Consider the following 15,774-nt stretch of genomic DNA (forward strand, 5'->3'; position numbering starts at 1 on the left):
ATTAAATTATTAAAATGAGGGGAGAGTCACAGATGACCACAAACATGCAGGAGATTTTAGAGTCCTAAAAATGAAAAACGGAGCGTGATTATGAACACAGCTGGTATGAACAGCCAAAGTACAAATTTGGATCTGGGTGAAGTTTGGGAAGAATGAAGTGCTGGGGAGATTGGGGAGGCCTGAGACCAGGATTTCTGTTTGTCATGGCTAGTTTTTAAAAATTATTTGTGAAGATATAGACCCCAAAATACACATAGAAAACTGGCCCTTTCAGGCTTTGGGTCTGCAACCAAATCTGGAGGAGCTGACTCAAATCTAGGGATTCCAGACTAACTCCCACCTGGAATTCCTGTTCCCACCTGGCCCCATTCAAGAAAATGAATGAATGAAGTAAGGGTGTTCTTGTTTTAGGTCATGAGAAGTAGGGTTAGTGTGAATGGCCAAAGCAGAAGAAATAGGAGGCATTAATGGCAGTTCTGTCTCTATACAACATTTGGTATGAGTCTTTAGGAAGTGCACTAAAGGCTTTCTGTCATTTCCTAGGAGATTCTGCAGAGGATTCTTCTCGAAGGTGAAAAGACTTCATTTTCTTTTGCTTTTCATGAGTTCTCATGTAAATATGCCTGATCTCTGCAATCTCTTGGAACTGCTCTGCCGCATTTGTGAGGGAGCAGCTGGATTCTGTGGAGCAGTAAAAGGGCTTCCCTTATCTGCTTGTAAATTGGACCCAGTGTTTTTAGTTCAAAGCCATTTGATATATATATTTTGTGAAACAGGGCAACGGACAAATTTGCTGAACGTTTTTCTTAGAAAATGAACTTCTGCATTCTCCGTCCTTGCAACAAAGCAGAATAGAGCAAAAGATAGCTGTGTGAAAATGAAAATTACCATATGAATGTAACATTCTTCCTCTTCTCCGGAAACTGAATTGGCACATGGTCTTGCTGAATTAATACCGTCTCTTTCTGGAGAGAGAAAGCTCATTCGATTGCTATGAAGAAAAACACAGGAGAGGTTAAGGAAGCATCTTACAGATGCTCTGAAATGGAGCCAAAGCCTGACATAGTCCATATGGTGAATAAACCAAGTCTAATGCTGCTGCCTTTATAGACAGGACATCCAAAAACATTATTTAGTTAGAGAGCGAGTCACAGTCACATTAATATCAGAGTGGATTTTTTTATTTCTTGGGTTTATCCTGCTTGTTGTCATGCCATAACTCAGCAGGAGGCACTGCAGCAATTGTTCTGCAAGTAGCACAAATGGAGGCAGACATCATCTGTGTAATATGCACTGATGGAGCAGTTACTTTGTTGTATGGGTACCAACATTTCTGAGACTGAAATGAATGAATCAGCTACTGTAGCTGCAAGCAGAGCAACTTGGCCGGCTTTGAAGGCAGCATAAACACGTGCTGTTATCCGTGCCTTGGCAATGTCTGCAGCCCAGACATCTTTTAAAAGAAGAGTTTAGCTGCTAATTTAACCTTTTAGAAGAAGAATTTAGCTGCTAATTTAACCACCAAAATCGGTTTAATGAGTTGCTGCAAACTGTAAATGTTGGTTGCAAGTACAGTTAGTTACAGTAAATTACATGCAGCATAACCAAGGTTACCAAAACAGCAACTGCTTTGGTTTTTCACTTTGCCAATTCTGGATGAATCTGAACTCTTTTTGGGTGTCTTGTATATCAAATACTGTGTAAAATGTATTGAACCCGCAATGCTCCTGTTCCCTGTAGGTTCCATGCAGCAGCTCAGTGTATTTGTATGAATTAATCATAGCATTTTAGCAAGGATGCTCATGAGGCAACTACCTGTGGAATTCCTCAATATACAAGTCATGTCCAACAGCATCGAAAGGGTTAACTGGAATGCTAATTTGAAGTTTGGGGAAGATTTTGACTGCAAGTACCAGGTCACCTGTTCTTGTGTGGCAGCCTCCGCATCTCTAGGAAGGAAGTCTTTTGTTTGAATCCCTGACAAGTAAGCAGCGGGGACACATTTGAGAGCCTACTGGAACAGCACAGTACACTGAAAGGTTGCTGTTGTCTGCACTGGCAGGTGCGGGAATCCTGAGCTCACCTACATATTTTCAAAGGGAGGCTGTCAAGTCCCTTCAAGTTCTTCTCATGAGCTTTGGGAATCGATCCTTCCCATTATCCATGCCAGGCTCTGGCAACATACAAGTTTGATGTCACCGAATTACCGGCTGTTCCTCTCTTTGGAGCCCACTGATAGCCTGACTTAGTGTTGTCTTGGCTGTGAGGCCAAAAGCAATCTCTCTCCCTTTTAAAAAAAAAATATTTCAAGGGCCAAATCAGTTTTGAATTCTATTGGGCAAAGCCCAATAGTCAAGTTCCAAATTTTGACTGAGCAAAGCTCATTCATTCAAGTCTGTGGCTGTACCACTGGGCAACTATCCTCCCTCGCAGACCCACCAGTCTTGGGCTTTGGATACTCCCCAAATCTATGGCAGGCCTCCTACATGCAAGGCCCAAGCCCGGAGGCTTTGGAGTTCATATGCCCCATAGTTTTGCTTGCTTCTAGCCAAAAAGCCAATCAGTAAGCCAGGGGGAAGCATGAACATAGTCCCCTATTGCTACAAAATTGTGCAGTCAAGTTGCCTAGAATGCAAGGGACAGGCTTCACCTTGGGAAACAACATTGGTTTTTTTATATCTATATATCTATATATCTATCTATCTCTCTATACACGCACACACACACACACACACACATATTTCATTTCAGGAGGCAAATCAGTTCTGAATTCACTTGGGCAAATCCCAAGTCAAGTTCCAAATTTTGACTGAGCAGAGCTCAATTATTCATTTGACTGAGCAGAGCTCTGTGTGGCTGTACCACAGAGCAAGCACCCTCCTTTCCAAATCCATCAGTCTTGGGCTTTGGATATGCCTCAGATCTGTGGCAGGCATCTGATGTGCAAGCCCTGGGCCCAGAGACTCTGAGGTTCAGATACTCCCTAGTCTTGCATGCTCTAAGCCAAAAAGGCCAAGGAGCAATCCAGGGGGAACACAAGAAACCAGTCCCCTATTGCCACAAAATTGTGCAGTCAAGTTTCCTGCATTTGGGAAAGCTTGCAGGGGTCAGCCTACCTGGAGTGCAAGGGACAGGTCTCACCCTGGAAAAACCAACTTGGTGACCATGGGATCTCTCCTGCCAGGTCTACCCTACTTGCACTGATTATAGATCAGAGTCAGGAACAGAGCCTGAGCTTCTGTATGGCTGTGCAGGTCCTCAAGCTAGCCAGCTCTTCCCGTTACTTAAGTTTTCCTTCTCTTTGCCCTCTTCTGTCTCAAGATAGATGACTGCTCCCTTTGGGAAAAAATAAAGGGCACGAGGGCTTCAAACATCCTGGCAGCCATGCCAGAGTAGAGATTAACCCTACCCTGCCAATAATTTATATAAAGGGACTTCAAAAAAGACAATCTCACTTGGAGGATGCCCTAATTTGCAAGAGATCCATCCTGCAGGATTCCTCACAGCTGTTGGAAGCACATTGTGTGCTCGCTCTCTGTCTTTGAAGGGAACCGTTTTTTTGTTATGACAGCAAATGCTTGTGAAATGCTAGATGGACCCTGTGGAATTTGCATAGCGTGTTTGTTCACAGGCTTTGCCAACAAACTATTCCTTGCAGAATGCAATAAGTTATTTATAACTCTGCTTCCCAACATCAATGATTATAAAAGTTTTCACGTTGGGTTTCCCATCCACTTACTAAGGCACAGTCCTGGTCATGGGCTGCTCCCGGATTGTGTTAAGGTTCCTCAGGTCCAGCGGTGGGGGTCGGGCTGAAAGTGCATACAAAAGGAGTTAGAATTAAAACAAAAAAGAAAAAAGGGGCTGCTAATGGTTCTCATAAATTAAACTCTGGTCACAAAATCCAGCATAGTTAGGGAGCAAGAAATGAGCAGGGAACCTCAGGTAACATAAACAATCTCAACCAGATAGGAATCCCTTTGGATTCTCAGTTTGGTTACACAGAAGAGAATCTGTTCAAAATTATATTCAGAAAATCTTGTGGATCACTTGAATCAACCCTGCATATATTACAATGGGCTGTAGGAGAACTGACTTCCCCCACAAAGATTAAAAATATGCCTCAGCTTTGAATAATACACAAGGCCTGCAAGGGTAAGGGTCTAGTTACTGCCCTGGGGATCTTATCGGAGACTGCCCACCAGGCTGCCAGTATTTTCTGGGATGTGGACAAACTCCATGTGGAGAATGGACTGGAACTATCAACTGCTTGCATACTGGTAATATATTCCCATCACTCACCTGCTGGATTTGAACCAGAATCTAGAGGGTACAAACCACATAACTTGACTATTTCTCTGAGGCAGCCCCTTCCTTTTTACCATGCTACTCTGGATTGAAACATGGAGGGTAACACTTTCTCTATTGCAGGGGTGTAGATTAGCCAGATACAGCCTCTGTTGCCATATGATCTGGTCTGTGGGTCTCTAGACCAATCCCACATACACATGGTGCACGCACCAGCCTTGTCCCCGGCCATGCATGCTTCATGTGGGCTGGATGTGTTGTCCTGTATGCTGCATGCAGCATAGGGGGTCAGTCCAGGGTCTGTGCTACTTGTGGTGCCTGTGCAGGACTGGCTCTGCGTGCTGGCTCTGGAACTGGTCTGGATCAGGCCATGTTGGAGCCAGTGCATAGGGCCAGTCTGGCAGGATAATGAAAGCAGGATGTGCCCCATGCTGGCCACTTGTGCCATGTGCTGCACTGCAGCCGGTGCAGCCTATGTGCCACAAGGAGCATGTTCTGGCCCGGGGGCTTACTATGTATGCAGCCGGACCTGGTGCTGCATGCAGCTCAGGGGGTCCAGGGTGAAGTTGGCATGCAGAGCCCTGCCAGACTGGCCCTGCATACTTGCTCTGGCATGCACGGGCAGCCCAGGGACAGATCCAGACTGTTCTCAGAGCCAGTATGCAAGGTCGATCTGGCAGGTCATGGCAGACAGACTGCACTCTGGACCCCCTGAGCTGCGTGCAGTGCTGGGTCCATTCTGTGCTGCTTGCAGCACATGGGCTAAACCCAGTGCCACACATGCTGCTCATGGCACAGGGGGTTGGTTCCAATGTGGTCTGCATCCAGGTGCAATGGCCCTCATCTGGCCCACAGAGCCTGCTCTGTAATAACGTCAAATATTTGCATTTGAAAGTGCCTCCTCCCTTCTATGCATTCAAGGGGAGACAGACTGGATTACATCTGGATTACAAATGTGGAACTCTTATCTGCAAGTATGGCCACTACTTGGGAATAAATGTGACAACCTTTAACCCACTCCAGAGCATGTCCCAAACTGGAGGGTACTCCAAGCCCATGGCATATCAGCCTGCATACACATTAAGAAACTAAGCACTGTAGGGGGGAAACCAGAAACAACACCTGTTTTGGATTCCCTTGGCACAACCTGAGAAAACCTGTGGGACCAGAAAGGCTTTCTCTCTTTTCTCTTAACTAGGTAATAACCTGAGTAGGATTTGGCCCATTCATCAATGGGCAACATTACTTGTGGGAATCAGGTAAGCAAAATGGAGGCCAAATGTAAATCTCTTAGCTGATTACATCTGCATATGCCCTCTGGCTCAGAGAAAGTAGCTTGTGTCTGGCAACTCAAGCTGAGGCAGTGTGGGAAGGAGAAGTTCTGTTTCCACAACATCACCAGCTCCCCTAGGGTCCTAGAGAAGTCCCCCCCATTTTCCTCCATTCATGGGGAGAGGCAGACTCCACAGGTCTTAGCCACACTCTCACAGACCATCATGGCAAAGCAGTGCAACTTGCTTTGCTCTCCCATCAGTTGAATTCTGTCTCTGCATACTACAGCTCCTCAAGGAGCCCTGCTGGTCGGAGAAGAAGGCAGTCCCAGTGGCCAAAGTCACTGCCACTGTGACTCTTATGTGCGAAGATGTATCTGCCCTGCAGTGAGTCCTCCAACTGTGTGTGTGAACTGGAGGGAACAGATGCTATGGGGCTTAGGGGAAAAAAAACCTCCCTTAAATCAAAGCATTGGAAGAATATTCTGAATTAAAATCTACAGAATTATCACTCCTTGGCGTGGGCACAGCCCCACCTGGAAGCTGGGTTCGTGGAGTGCTACAGGTAAATATCTGTTTTACAACTATACCAAACACCTAACGTGATATGGAACATCTACCCAGGTGAACCTGGCTCAAGACTTCTTCCTTAAAATTACTGGCTATTCCCTACCCAGGAAGTGCTTGGTGAGCCCCTAATGTGCTATGCCATGACCACCCCTCCTTCCCTCAGTGACAGCCATGTTCCTGGGTCTCTACTTGCCAACCATGTTTGGTGTTAGCTTGGTCTTACTTTTCCTCCGAGGCTTGAGATCTCTATTCACTGGCGGTGGTTCCAAGTCGGTAGGAAGCTCAGGCAGTGGGCTGGAGAGTTTTTCATTGCTGACTACAGGGAATGTAAATGTGGCTGAGCCTGGACTCATGGGAATGTAGCCATCAGGTGAGCAATCTGACCCCAGAATAGGCGGAGATGCGCTGGGGCGCATGGGTACGTAACTATCCTCTGTGCTGTCTGATGCAGAAGGAATCAGTGGGCTGAACCGACATGGCTTCAGAAATGAGAAGGAAAAGAAAGGGGTCCCAGTCAGTTGGACAACTCAGTAATCAATGGGGCCTAATCCAGACCCTCAACAACCAGGGGATGGCTCTGAACTGAGCCTGGTGCTTGAACACCCCAATTTGAGCTCCAGAGGAGGCATGAGCTGGACTGTTCTTAGCCCAAACCAGAGATTCAAACATCCATGAAAACTTTGGAAGCGTTCAGATATCCCATACTACAAGATACAAAATCACCTGTGTCCTCCGTCTTCTACTCTTATGCATTTTTCATAGATTTCACAGACATTAGGGCTGGAAGGGACCTCGGAAGATCATCGAGTCCAGCCCCCCGCCCAAAGGGCAGGAAGTCAGCTGGGGTCATAGGATCCCAGCAAGATAAGCATCCAATTTTCCCTTGAAGGTGTTCAATGTGGGTGCTTGAACCACCTCTGATGGCAGGCTGCTCCAGAACTTGGAGGCTCGGACAGTAAAGAAGTTCTTCCTTATGTCCAGCCTGAAATAGTCTTGTAGTAGTTTATGAATGTTCGACCTTGTCATCCCTTGGGGCGCTCTGGTGAACAAATGTTCCCCCAGATATTATAAGAGAGGAGTAACACAACCTCACAACAAAGAATGACTTGCTTGCTTTATTCTGTTCTGAGAGAGTATTTAAATATATGCAAATGGAGCACTTACCAAATTCAAGCTAAGCCTCTTATCCCGGCTTCTTAAGGAATTTCCTTCCGCATCTGCTGCAATAAAAACCCACAGCGATTAATGATTTGACAAGCCAAAGGGTAGTGGAACCTGAAGGATATAACTTCAGAGCAGAACATATGGCTCAAAAATAATTACGGCTTTCTAAAGCTCCTGCAGTTCTTTGCTAGTTATTCTGAAATGGGAAAACCTGATGAAATACAGGATCACGAAAAACCTACTGACATTTCCTGATTGGGCTAATAATGCTATGTGAATTTTTAGTGTGTTATAAATAAGAAATAGTTCATATCTATGATCCTGTTCTACATGATGGTCATTTATTCAGAGCCAAAGAGATGAAAACCTGGTTTAGGGGTTAGAGCAAGGGACTAGGAGACAAGATCTGAAACTTATTTCTGCTTTGTTAGCAACTTGGGATCATAGGAAAGCAGGGCTGGAAGGGACCTCACAAGATCATCTGGTCCAGTCCTCTGCTCAAAGAAGGATTATCCCTGGCTAAACCACTCCAGCCAAGTGCCTGTCTAATTTGCTCTTGATAATTTCCAGAGATAGAGATTTGACAATTTCTCTAGGTAGCCAGTTCCAATGCTTGACCACACTCATTGTCAGAAGGTTCCTCTTAATCTCTAACCTACATTTCCTGTTGCAGCTCAAGACCATTGCTGCTGGCCTCCTATGGCCACAGAGAAAAGCCCATCTCTATCCTCTCTAAAATAGCCCCTCTGGTATTTGAAGTCTTATCAAATCTCTGCCCTCCTCCCTGCAACCCCACAAGTCTTCTCTTCTCTGGACTAAATAACTCCTCGTTCTTTCAGACTTTCCTCAGAAGTCAAGCTTCCGAGGCCTCTACTAGTTTTTGTCACTCTCCTCTGGATTTTTTGTAATCTGTCCACATCTGTATTGAATATGGGGCCCAAAACTGCACAGAACTTGTTGCATAACTTTTTTTGTCTCAGTTTTCCCATCTGCTGAATGGATATAATTAGCAGGATTCTGGAAACCTTGTAAAGTGATTTGAGACCCTTACATCTCAGGTACATGAGAAATGCAAATTACTATACAGGAGGAAAACAGGATAGCATGCAGCATGAGAGAAGACACACTTGCATTTCTTAATGAGGAATGAGCATAACTCACAAGTGGTCTATCTTCCTGAACAAAGGAACAAGTCATGTCTCAGTGCCTGCTGAAACTTAAGTCTCTTGGTTTATTCACTTTTTGGTTATTGATGCATTGTCTTCTCAAAACAAGCCAAAGAAGTTAAGAAAATATGTTCAGTATGTAAATCAAATTCTGGACAGATTTCCTGAGATCATTTCCATTGCTTAAAGGATAGCACTAGGGCGGTGGGAGCTGTTAGCAGATTCTGTTTGTATGGCAAAATTTTACTTTAAATGTCGGGTTATTAAAGGTAGCTTTTGGGGGAATTACTTTGTTTACAGTCAGAAAGAATAGCAACAGACCAGAAGGGGAAAAGACTGATTATTTTTCTCCCTAGGCTTAAGCCTATTTTCTTTTGTAGGGAAAATCTATATATGGAGCAACAGCCCAATTCCCTATTGAGATTACAGAATTTTTCCTAGGGACCCCCATAAAAAATGTCCATAGGGGTATTTAAACTTGGCCCAACATTATACACCCTGACTTGGTGGAGATTTCCATTCTGTAAGGGAACTGGTGTATCTTTCTATAGTGGCTTCTGCATAATAGACAAAAGAAAAGCATTAAGGCTGGAATAATCTGTCTCTTTAGTACCCAGAGTAAACAGAGCTTTAGCCAGCTATTATTAGCCTGATACTTTCTCAGCTTCACATGGCTACTGTGCCACTATAACTATGTTGATGTTTTACTGAAATAGTTATGCAGATGCAATCCTACTGTGGATGCAGCTTTCCCAGGATGAAGACTCTTTGGATTGACGTAACTTATTACCCTTCCTGTATGGGAAATCTGCTTCACCAGTATAAGGTCCCATATACAGCTGAGTCCATGCTAAGAGGGTTCTACTGCTTTCCTCACGCCATGTTAATGAAAGCAGTACAACATTTGTAGGCAAAGCCCAGGAATGGACAAACAGCAAGCTATGTGAGCACCCTCTTGCTATCTGAACTGGTGAAAAGCAGTGGTCCTATCTGGAACTTCTGTATTTTTATTTCACGTCTTAATTTTTCCTTACTCACTACATTCATAGAGTTATGCACTTAGAGTAAAAAAATAAGTAGGAGCACTTATTAATTCATTGCTGCCCCCTGTCAGGCAGAGATAACCTTGCAGCATGTTAGCAGAACATGACATTTGATCACTTAATCCTCTTAAGAGCATTTCAGTATAAATTAGAACGTAGAAATATTAGCTATCTTTAATGAGATCAGGGAAGGAGGCAAGTGTGTGTGTTAATGCGGCACACACATGCACCTAAGTCCACATAATATTTGCAGGCAGCTTGCAATTGTAACTGATGATTAAGAACACCATTTCCAGCTATGGGTGTTTCTCCTAAAAGCTTCCAAGAATTGGTTGAACACTGATAAACAGGCCAGGCAAAGCTCTACAGACTTGGGTATTTAATGAGAATAATGACTCAGGCTTTGCACAATGCTTGAACATCCATTTAAGTTACAGAATAAGTGAGGCCAATCCACAAGGCTGAATGTAAAGGCCTCCTGTGTTCTCTAATTAGAAAATTACAGTGCCACTAAAATAGAGATGATGGTTCCCAGCTAGATATTTTACCTGCCCATAGGGCTCTATGAAGTATGCATTGTGTTATACTAGGCCCTACACTGCTATTTTTGGTTACACTGGGCACATCTACACAAGATGCTGACTGTGCAGGAGCTGAAAAGTACTGTGCAGTAGTATGTCATGGCACGGACAGTGCTAATATGCTACTGTGGAGTATTATTAGGCTAGTGCACAGTAGTGACCCCTAAAAGATGTTCGGCAGCACTACTGTGTGATAACTTTGGTTACTGCACATTTATTTAGTACTTGGTAATACATGTAAGTACTAAATAAATGTGCAGTAATAACTGTGCAGTAGCATCTCATGTAGGTGTGCCCACTGCCTCAAGAACAAGTTAAACAGCATTTGGTTGGCAGTGGATTTTTCTGCTTTCTACCCAGTTTTCCAGCAAGCCTGAATGAAATCCAGGGACATCAAAGCACTCATTCATATTATAAATCACTGGTTCCCCTAGAATTATATCCCATCACCAGCTTCTTCCTGGCTTCTAGGTCTCTGGATGTGAAAAGGCATCCTTCTTGCATGGAGAGAGCTCCCTACAGAAGAGGTAGTGCACTTAAAGGATGCTTTATGTGAATGAGGCCAAGTTTTGACCTATCAGAGGATGTATGACATCCCATGACTGACTGAATGAAAGCTTGAATTTTGTACTGATTGACTTGCGCACCTGATTCAGGTTTCCCCCCCCTTTAAATACCCCCCCCCGAAGTCCACAAATGGTCATATTTGAGGAAATCACAGCTAATTGTTGACAGGCGACTGCACTGCTAATGGCATTACCAGACCAGGTGCTGAATGTGACTGAGGGACTCTTTTCAACCAATATCCCAAATGAATTTAAAAACCAGTATTTAACTGAGCTGCACAATGGGTGGAGACACCAAGGCACTGAGAGGTTACTGCCAGGTGTTGTAAAGAATTTGGCTCTTGTGGAGGTACCTGAAGGCATTGACCAGATATTCAGAAGTGCTCGATGGCCACTTCCCAACAGAAGCTGACTATTTGGGCACTTTGTTCTGGCACTTCAATGGGAGCAGAGTTCTTTGGAAACTCTGGGCTGGGATGATGTATCCAGGGACCTTGAGGTACTGTCTCCATTCCCACACTATCACTGGACCATCACTACTATTTGGCTCCACTTGCTACAGAGCTGGGTTCCAGCCATGTGCTTAAAAGTCCTAACTTGAATTTAGACAAAGACCCCTTTGACATGATCACATGGCAGAGCAGTGCAGGTATGGAAGGGCAGTGGAGGGGTTCACAAATGTTCAAGTGGACAGAGCTGAAAGACTAAAAGGAGATGGCTATCCATTCTGCTCTGCTCCTCTAATGGAGCATGTTTCTCATCGGGCTTCCTCTGGCTGGCAGAGTTCAGCTCTCTGAAACAACATTACCTTTCCAGTTCCTCATGTTATCCAAACTGGACAAGGAGATTCTTCTTGGCACCAAGGCAGCCTGAGCCCTACAGATCCCAATATGTCCGTTCTGAAGGGCCCCACTGGACAGCTCTTCTCCCCTCCGGTCTGAAAAGTGGGTTGGTTTGGGTGGTCTTGGCGGTGGTGTATTAGACAAAATATCCAGTTTGGTTATGCCATAGGGAAGCACGCTTTGGCTTTTCTCAAGCTGAAAGGTTGGTGTTAAAGGAGGCCCCAGCAATGGAGAAGAGGAGGAAAAGTCATTGGATGTCCCGCTAATGTCTACACTCCTGGACAAAATCCCATGGTTTGTTAGAAGGCCCCCATCTTGGTGCAGGCTGCCACTACTAGACGGCTGCAAGTAGTGGGAAGGCTGAGACGGCAAGGAATCGACAAAAACATCATCTGACGAAGTTTGCTCCAGGGACCTATCAGAATTTGACCAGCTGTCGCATCTGGAAGGAATACAAAGAAATCATGTTTTGCATCTTTCTCCTCCCGTGGCTGCAACTGAACTAGCCTGTGCTTTGATCAGTTCCAGAATACAAGAGGCATGTACGCACACGCCCACCAATGAACCATAATGCCAACAACTCAGCCCTTTGTGGCAAGCTTACTTTATTTTAAAACAATTGCTTCATGTAATTTTATTTTCTGGATAATGTACGTCTCTTAAATGCACAATCTGGTCTCAGCAGACAGCTGGGATGAGGAGCTGCCTTCAGTTATGCTGCTCATTTCCCCTTTCAAAAATGTGCACTGATCATTTGATTTCATTTGTCATTGCAGTGTAGCACTCCCCTCTTGCCATCCCCCTGTTCCAGCACTGTCTGCACTTGCCATTCCTCATTACCAAAGGAGCCATTTGTGACCAGGAGCCCATTCATTGGGGGACAGATCCAGTACTATTCCCTCTTTGCAACAGATGCAATGTGGCCCTGCTGCACAAAGGCTGAGGGTGTCCGGAGAGTGCCATGCAGTGGTGTCACCTCCTTGTGCCGTGCTACATGCGGGGAACCCAGGTGAAGCCAGAAGACCCACCATTGGGAGGAATCTCCCTTCCACCTGCAGCAGGGTAGGACAGGCTGTATGACATGTTGCACAGCCAACTCCTTACCTGGCACCCAAGGCCAGGTCCTTGGCTTGGGTTTCTGGGATATGATCTTATACCTCCAGTCCTAAGTAATGCTATTTACCTGCTCACACAAGGGACAGTGCACATTAGCTCAGAGTAACCCTGCTCATTTGATTATCCCTTGTATTTGCTAAACCTTTGCTTGGTAACCAGGTAACAGTCTATAGGGGCAGATGTAATGCCCAATCTTGTTTTCACTGAAGTTAGTGGGAGTATCAAAGGCAGCAGGAATGACCCCAGGATGTCTGGTAGGACATAAAGGGAGGACAAGCCTTAGGTCATGTCACTACTGGGTTTTAAACCTTAATGTCGTAGGCTTTTAATTTTTTCTTAGAAGAGAAAAATCAAAGAAGGTCTAGTCCCAAGGGGCCCTCAAGGTCTTATTTCAATACCAAGTAGGCTTTCATGTTGCATGTTGCCCATGCAAAAATCAGAGGAACTTTCAAAAGTGTAAGTGGAGGAATGAGAGTGCCTCTGGGCTCATCTTGGCCTCCACCTACTGGGATTCCTCCTACTCCTGCCCTCAAGCACACAGTGGCCTGGATCCCACCCCGTCCTTGATGGGTGGGTAAGTGGTAGACACGTGAAATGGCTGCAGAGGTCAGGGAGGCAGTTTTTACTGCGGACATACCTGTTGTGGCTGAGCTTGCCTGACTCACAGTTTGAGAGGAAGAGGTAATCGGGGAGGAAGAGTGACTCCGACTCGCTCCTGGTCTCTTCAGCGGCAGAAGCATCAGTGGTTGCGTTATCCACAGAGAAGGAGGGGTCTGTGATCCGAGAGGCGTGGGTGGAGACAGCTGGCGAGGGCTGAGGGGATGAGGTGGTGTGAGAGAGGCTCTCCACAGAATCTGCAAGAAAGCAGGAGTCCACCTGGTGATGGATTTGCCCCTGGAGAGTCTGCACACCCACCCGCTGTGAGCTAGCGCTGAACAGAGCCCGCTCCCGCCAGGTGTTTACACTGAGTGGGAACATTGCTTCCCTGCCCCATAAACAGCGTCTGAGGAAAGAGGCCAAGACATTAACTAACCCGACGTTCCAAGAAGTAAAGTGTTTACTTAGGAGGAGACATTGTAGTCCAAAAAAATCTGCAGCCAAAACGCTGCTCACAAACCCTTTAGGTGGACTTTAAAACCAGCCCTGCGTGACACAAAGAGTGAGCGCGGTTAGAGAGCAAGCGGATCCAGACCGGGACACAGATCCTGACACCTTCAGCTCTGAATACTTCAGTTAATGTTCGGCATTTGGAAGCCCCCTAGGAAAATGTCAGTGATCCTCCTCCTAGCACCTCATCCTTTTTTACCTTTGTGGTTCCTGAGGTTGGACAATGATGCTCACTGCACTGTTCCCCGCCAGGGAGCGTACACAAGTGCACGACACTGAAGCCATTTCAAAGGACCTTGTGAGTGCAGGTTTTTCCTAGGCCTGAGTATGGTCCACACCTTGCAGGTTTTTCCTAGGCCTGAGTATGGTCCACACCTTGCAGGTTTTTCCTAGGCCTGAGTATGGACCACCTTGCAGACCCATTGTGGTCTGGAGGGAGCGTCACTAAGTTAGTGACTGACCTGCACCAGGAATTCAGATCTTAACATGCCTGAACTCTGAGGGGATGCGGATCCTGATTTCAGATATAGATCCTTTTCTCCAGTCTCAGCTGAACTGGAACCAGCCCCCGAGTGGAGCATCCCTGAACTCTGGAAAAATCAAGTTCCAAACTTCATGGCTTGGACCCATTTCCTTGAAATCCTGAAACGCAGCCTTTCTGGTGGCCTTGGTTGCAGCCCTCATCTCTCAGGTGGGTGAGAAAACCAACAGCTTTCTCTGAGGAAGGTACCTACATGAAACAGTTTGCTTTATCGAGAACTTTTCAGCACACAGCAAGAAAAATGAGATCCCCTTTACATTCATGGAGGCAGAAGCATGGTTTCTCCCCACTCTCCTCAGAGGATGAAGCCACTTTTGAGTTTTTGCTTTCAGGATAGCCAGATTTTCTGCACTTCAGAATCAATCTGATCTCTCTTCCTTCTGTTGGCTAAAGCCGATGTAGGCAAGAAACATGTTTCTGTCCAAACCAGAGGACTCAGAAACAACCTGCATAAAGAGGAGATTTCTTCCACAGGTCTCCGGAAAGTTGGAGTCTAAATAAGTGATGCTCACAGTGGCAACTGCCTGAGTACAGAACATGCCGAGCAAACTTTACAGTTTTGAATGGGAAAAGTCCTAGTCTGCAAAGGCCTGAAGCCAAGGCTAAATTGCTGGATACAATACATGTCATCCTCCCGTTTCTGAGACCCTACATAGCCTAGCACTGAAGGGAGGGTACTTGTTCTTCAGCAACTGCTGGGAAAACAGAAAGCTGATGCCCAACAACAGGACAATGACTTGTAGTTTGGTTGGATGCTGACACCTTTGGTCTGCTAGTGTGTTGTGCTTGTGTGTCCCCTGTCTGACCCCATGCTCTTGACCCCAAGTCAAGAGCATGATGGAAACCATTTTGGGCCAGTTCTCACTACATCACGGTTCTCCTTGGTGTGTCGGGATAAGAAAATGGCACATTAGGAAGATGATTTTGGCCCTTGCCTTAAACTGTTCAGAAACCGAACAGGTAGAGTGGAAGCAGAGCTGTAGCCAGGCATTTTGGTGCCCAATGCAGGTCACATGCACAGCACTCCCCTACAGGCTACTACGTAATACCATGTCATATTATGCATTATTGTTGACTTTTTTTGGGAAGAAAGACACTTGTATGATATCATATGGGAATAACTTCAGTACATGCATACAGATATGTGCATAGCACAACACACAAACAAGATACACTACATGCAAACGAGACAAGGCACGGGAGGTATTGCTTCAAGATGTCTGCAGAAACTAAGCAGTAAGTGAAGAAACACAATATGTATCTGTTGCAGTGTATGTCAATGCTAAGTAGCTAAGTATAAAACTGTAAACATCTCCCTACATGGTAGAAAACAACAGTCTTCTAAGAAGCAATTGTCCAATTACAGGATTTTCTGAGAATTTGGGCATTTTATTTTTAAAAGTCTAGGTCCAAAACTATGCCCATGAACTCTGATTCTCATCAGCAAATTTACGTCACAAACTATGCGGCTTTACTTTTCATATGGTAACATAATGAAA

At 45.4% G+C, this 15,774-nt stretch overlaps 1 protein-coding gene across 2 annotated transcripts in view; it reads right to left on the reverse strand.

Annotated features, from left to right (window-relative positions):
• Positions 1-15,774, reverse strand: part of GAB3 (GRB2 associated binding protein 3) — a 107,927-nt gene that overhangs the window by 7,015 nt on the left and 85,138 nt on the right. The window contains exons 3-8 of one of the 2 annotated variants that reach the window (XM_019540445.1): positions 13,265-13,481; positions 11,478-11,953; positions 7,314-7,366; positions 6,373-6,628; positions 3,740-3,812; positions 889-991 (exon numbers count right to left, since the gene is read on the reverse strand). In XM_019540445.1, the coding sequence (XP_019395990.1) occupies positions 889-991; positions 3,740-3,812; positions 6,373-6,628; positions 7,314-7,366; positions 11,478-11,953; positions 13,265-13,481 (1,178 nt within the window). Of the gene's footprint in view, positions 1-888; positions 992-3,739; positions 3,813-6,372; positions 6,629-7,313; positions 7,370-11,477; positions 11,954-13,264; positions 13,482-15,774 lie in introns of both variants that reach the window. The other variant, XM_019540444.1, reaches the window with a different exon arrangement.

Source organism: Crocodylus porosus, unplaced genomic scaffold (genome assembly GCF_001723895.1).
Source record: "Crocodylus porosus isolate Cpor-Errol unplaced genomic scaffold, CroPor_comp1, whole genome shotgun sequence".
NCBI lineage: Eukaryota > Metazoa > Chordata > Crocodylia > Crocodylidae > Crocodylus > Crocodylus porosus.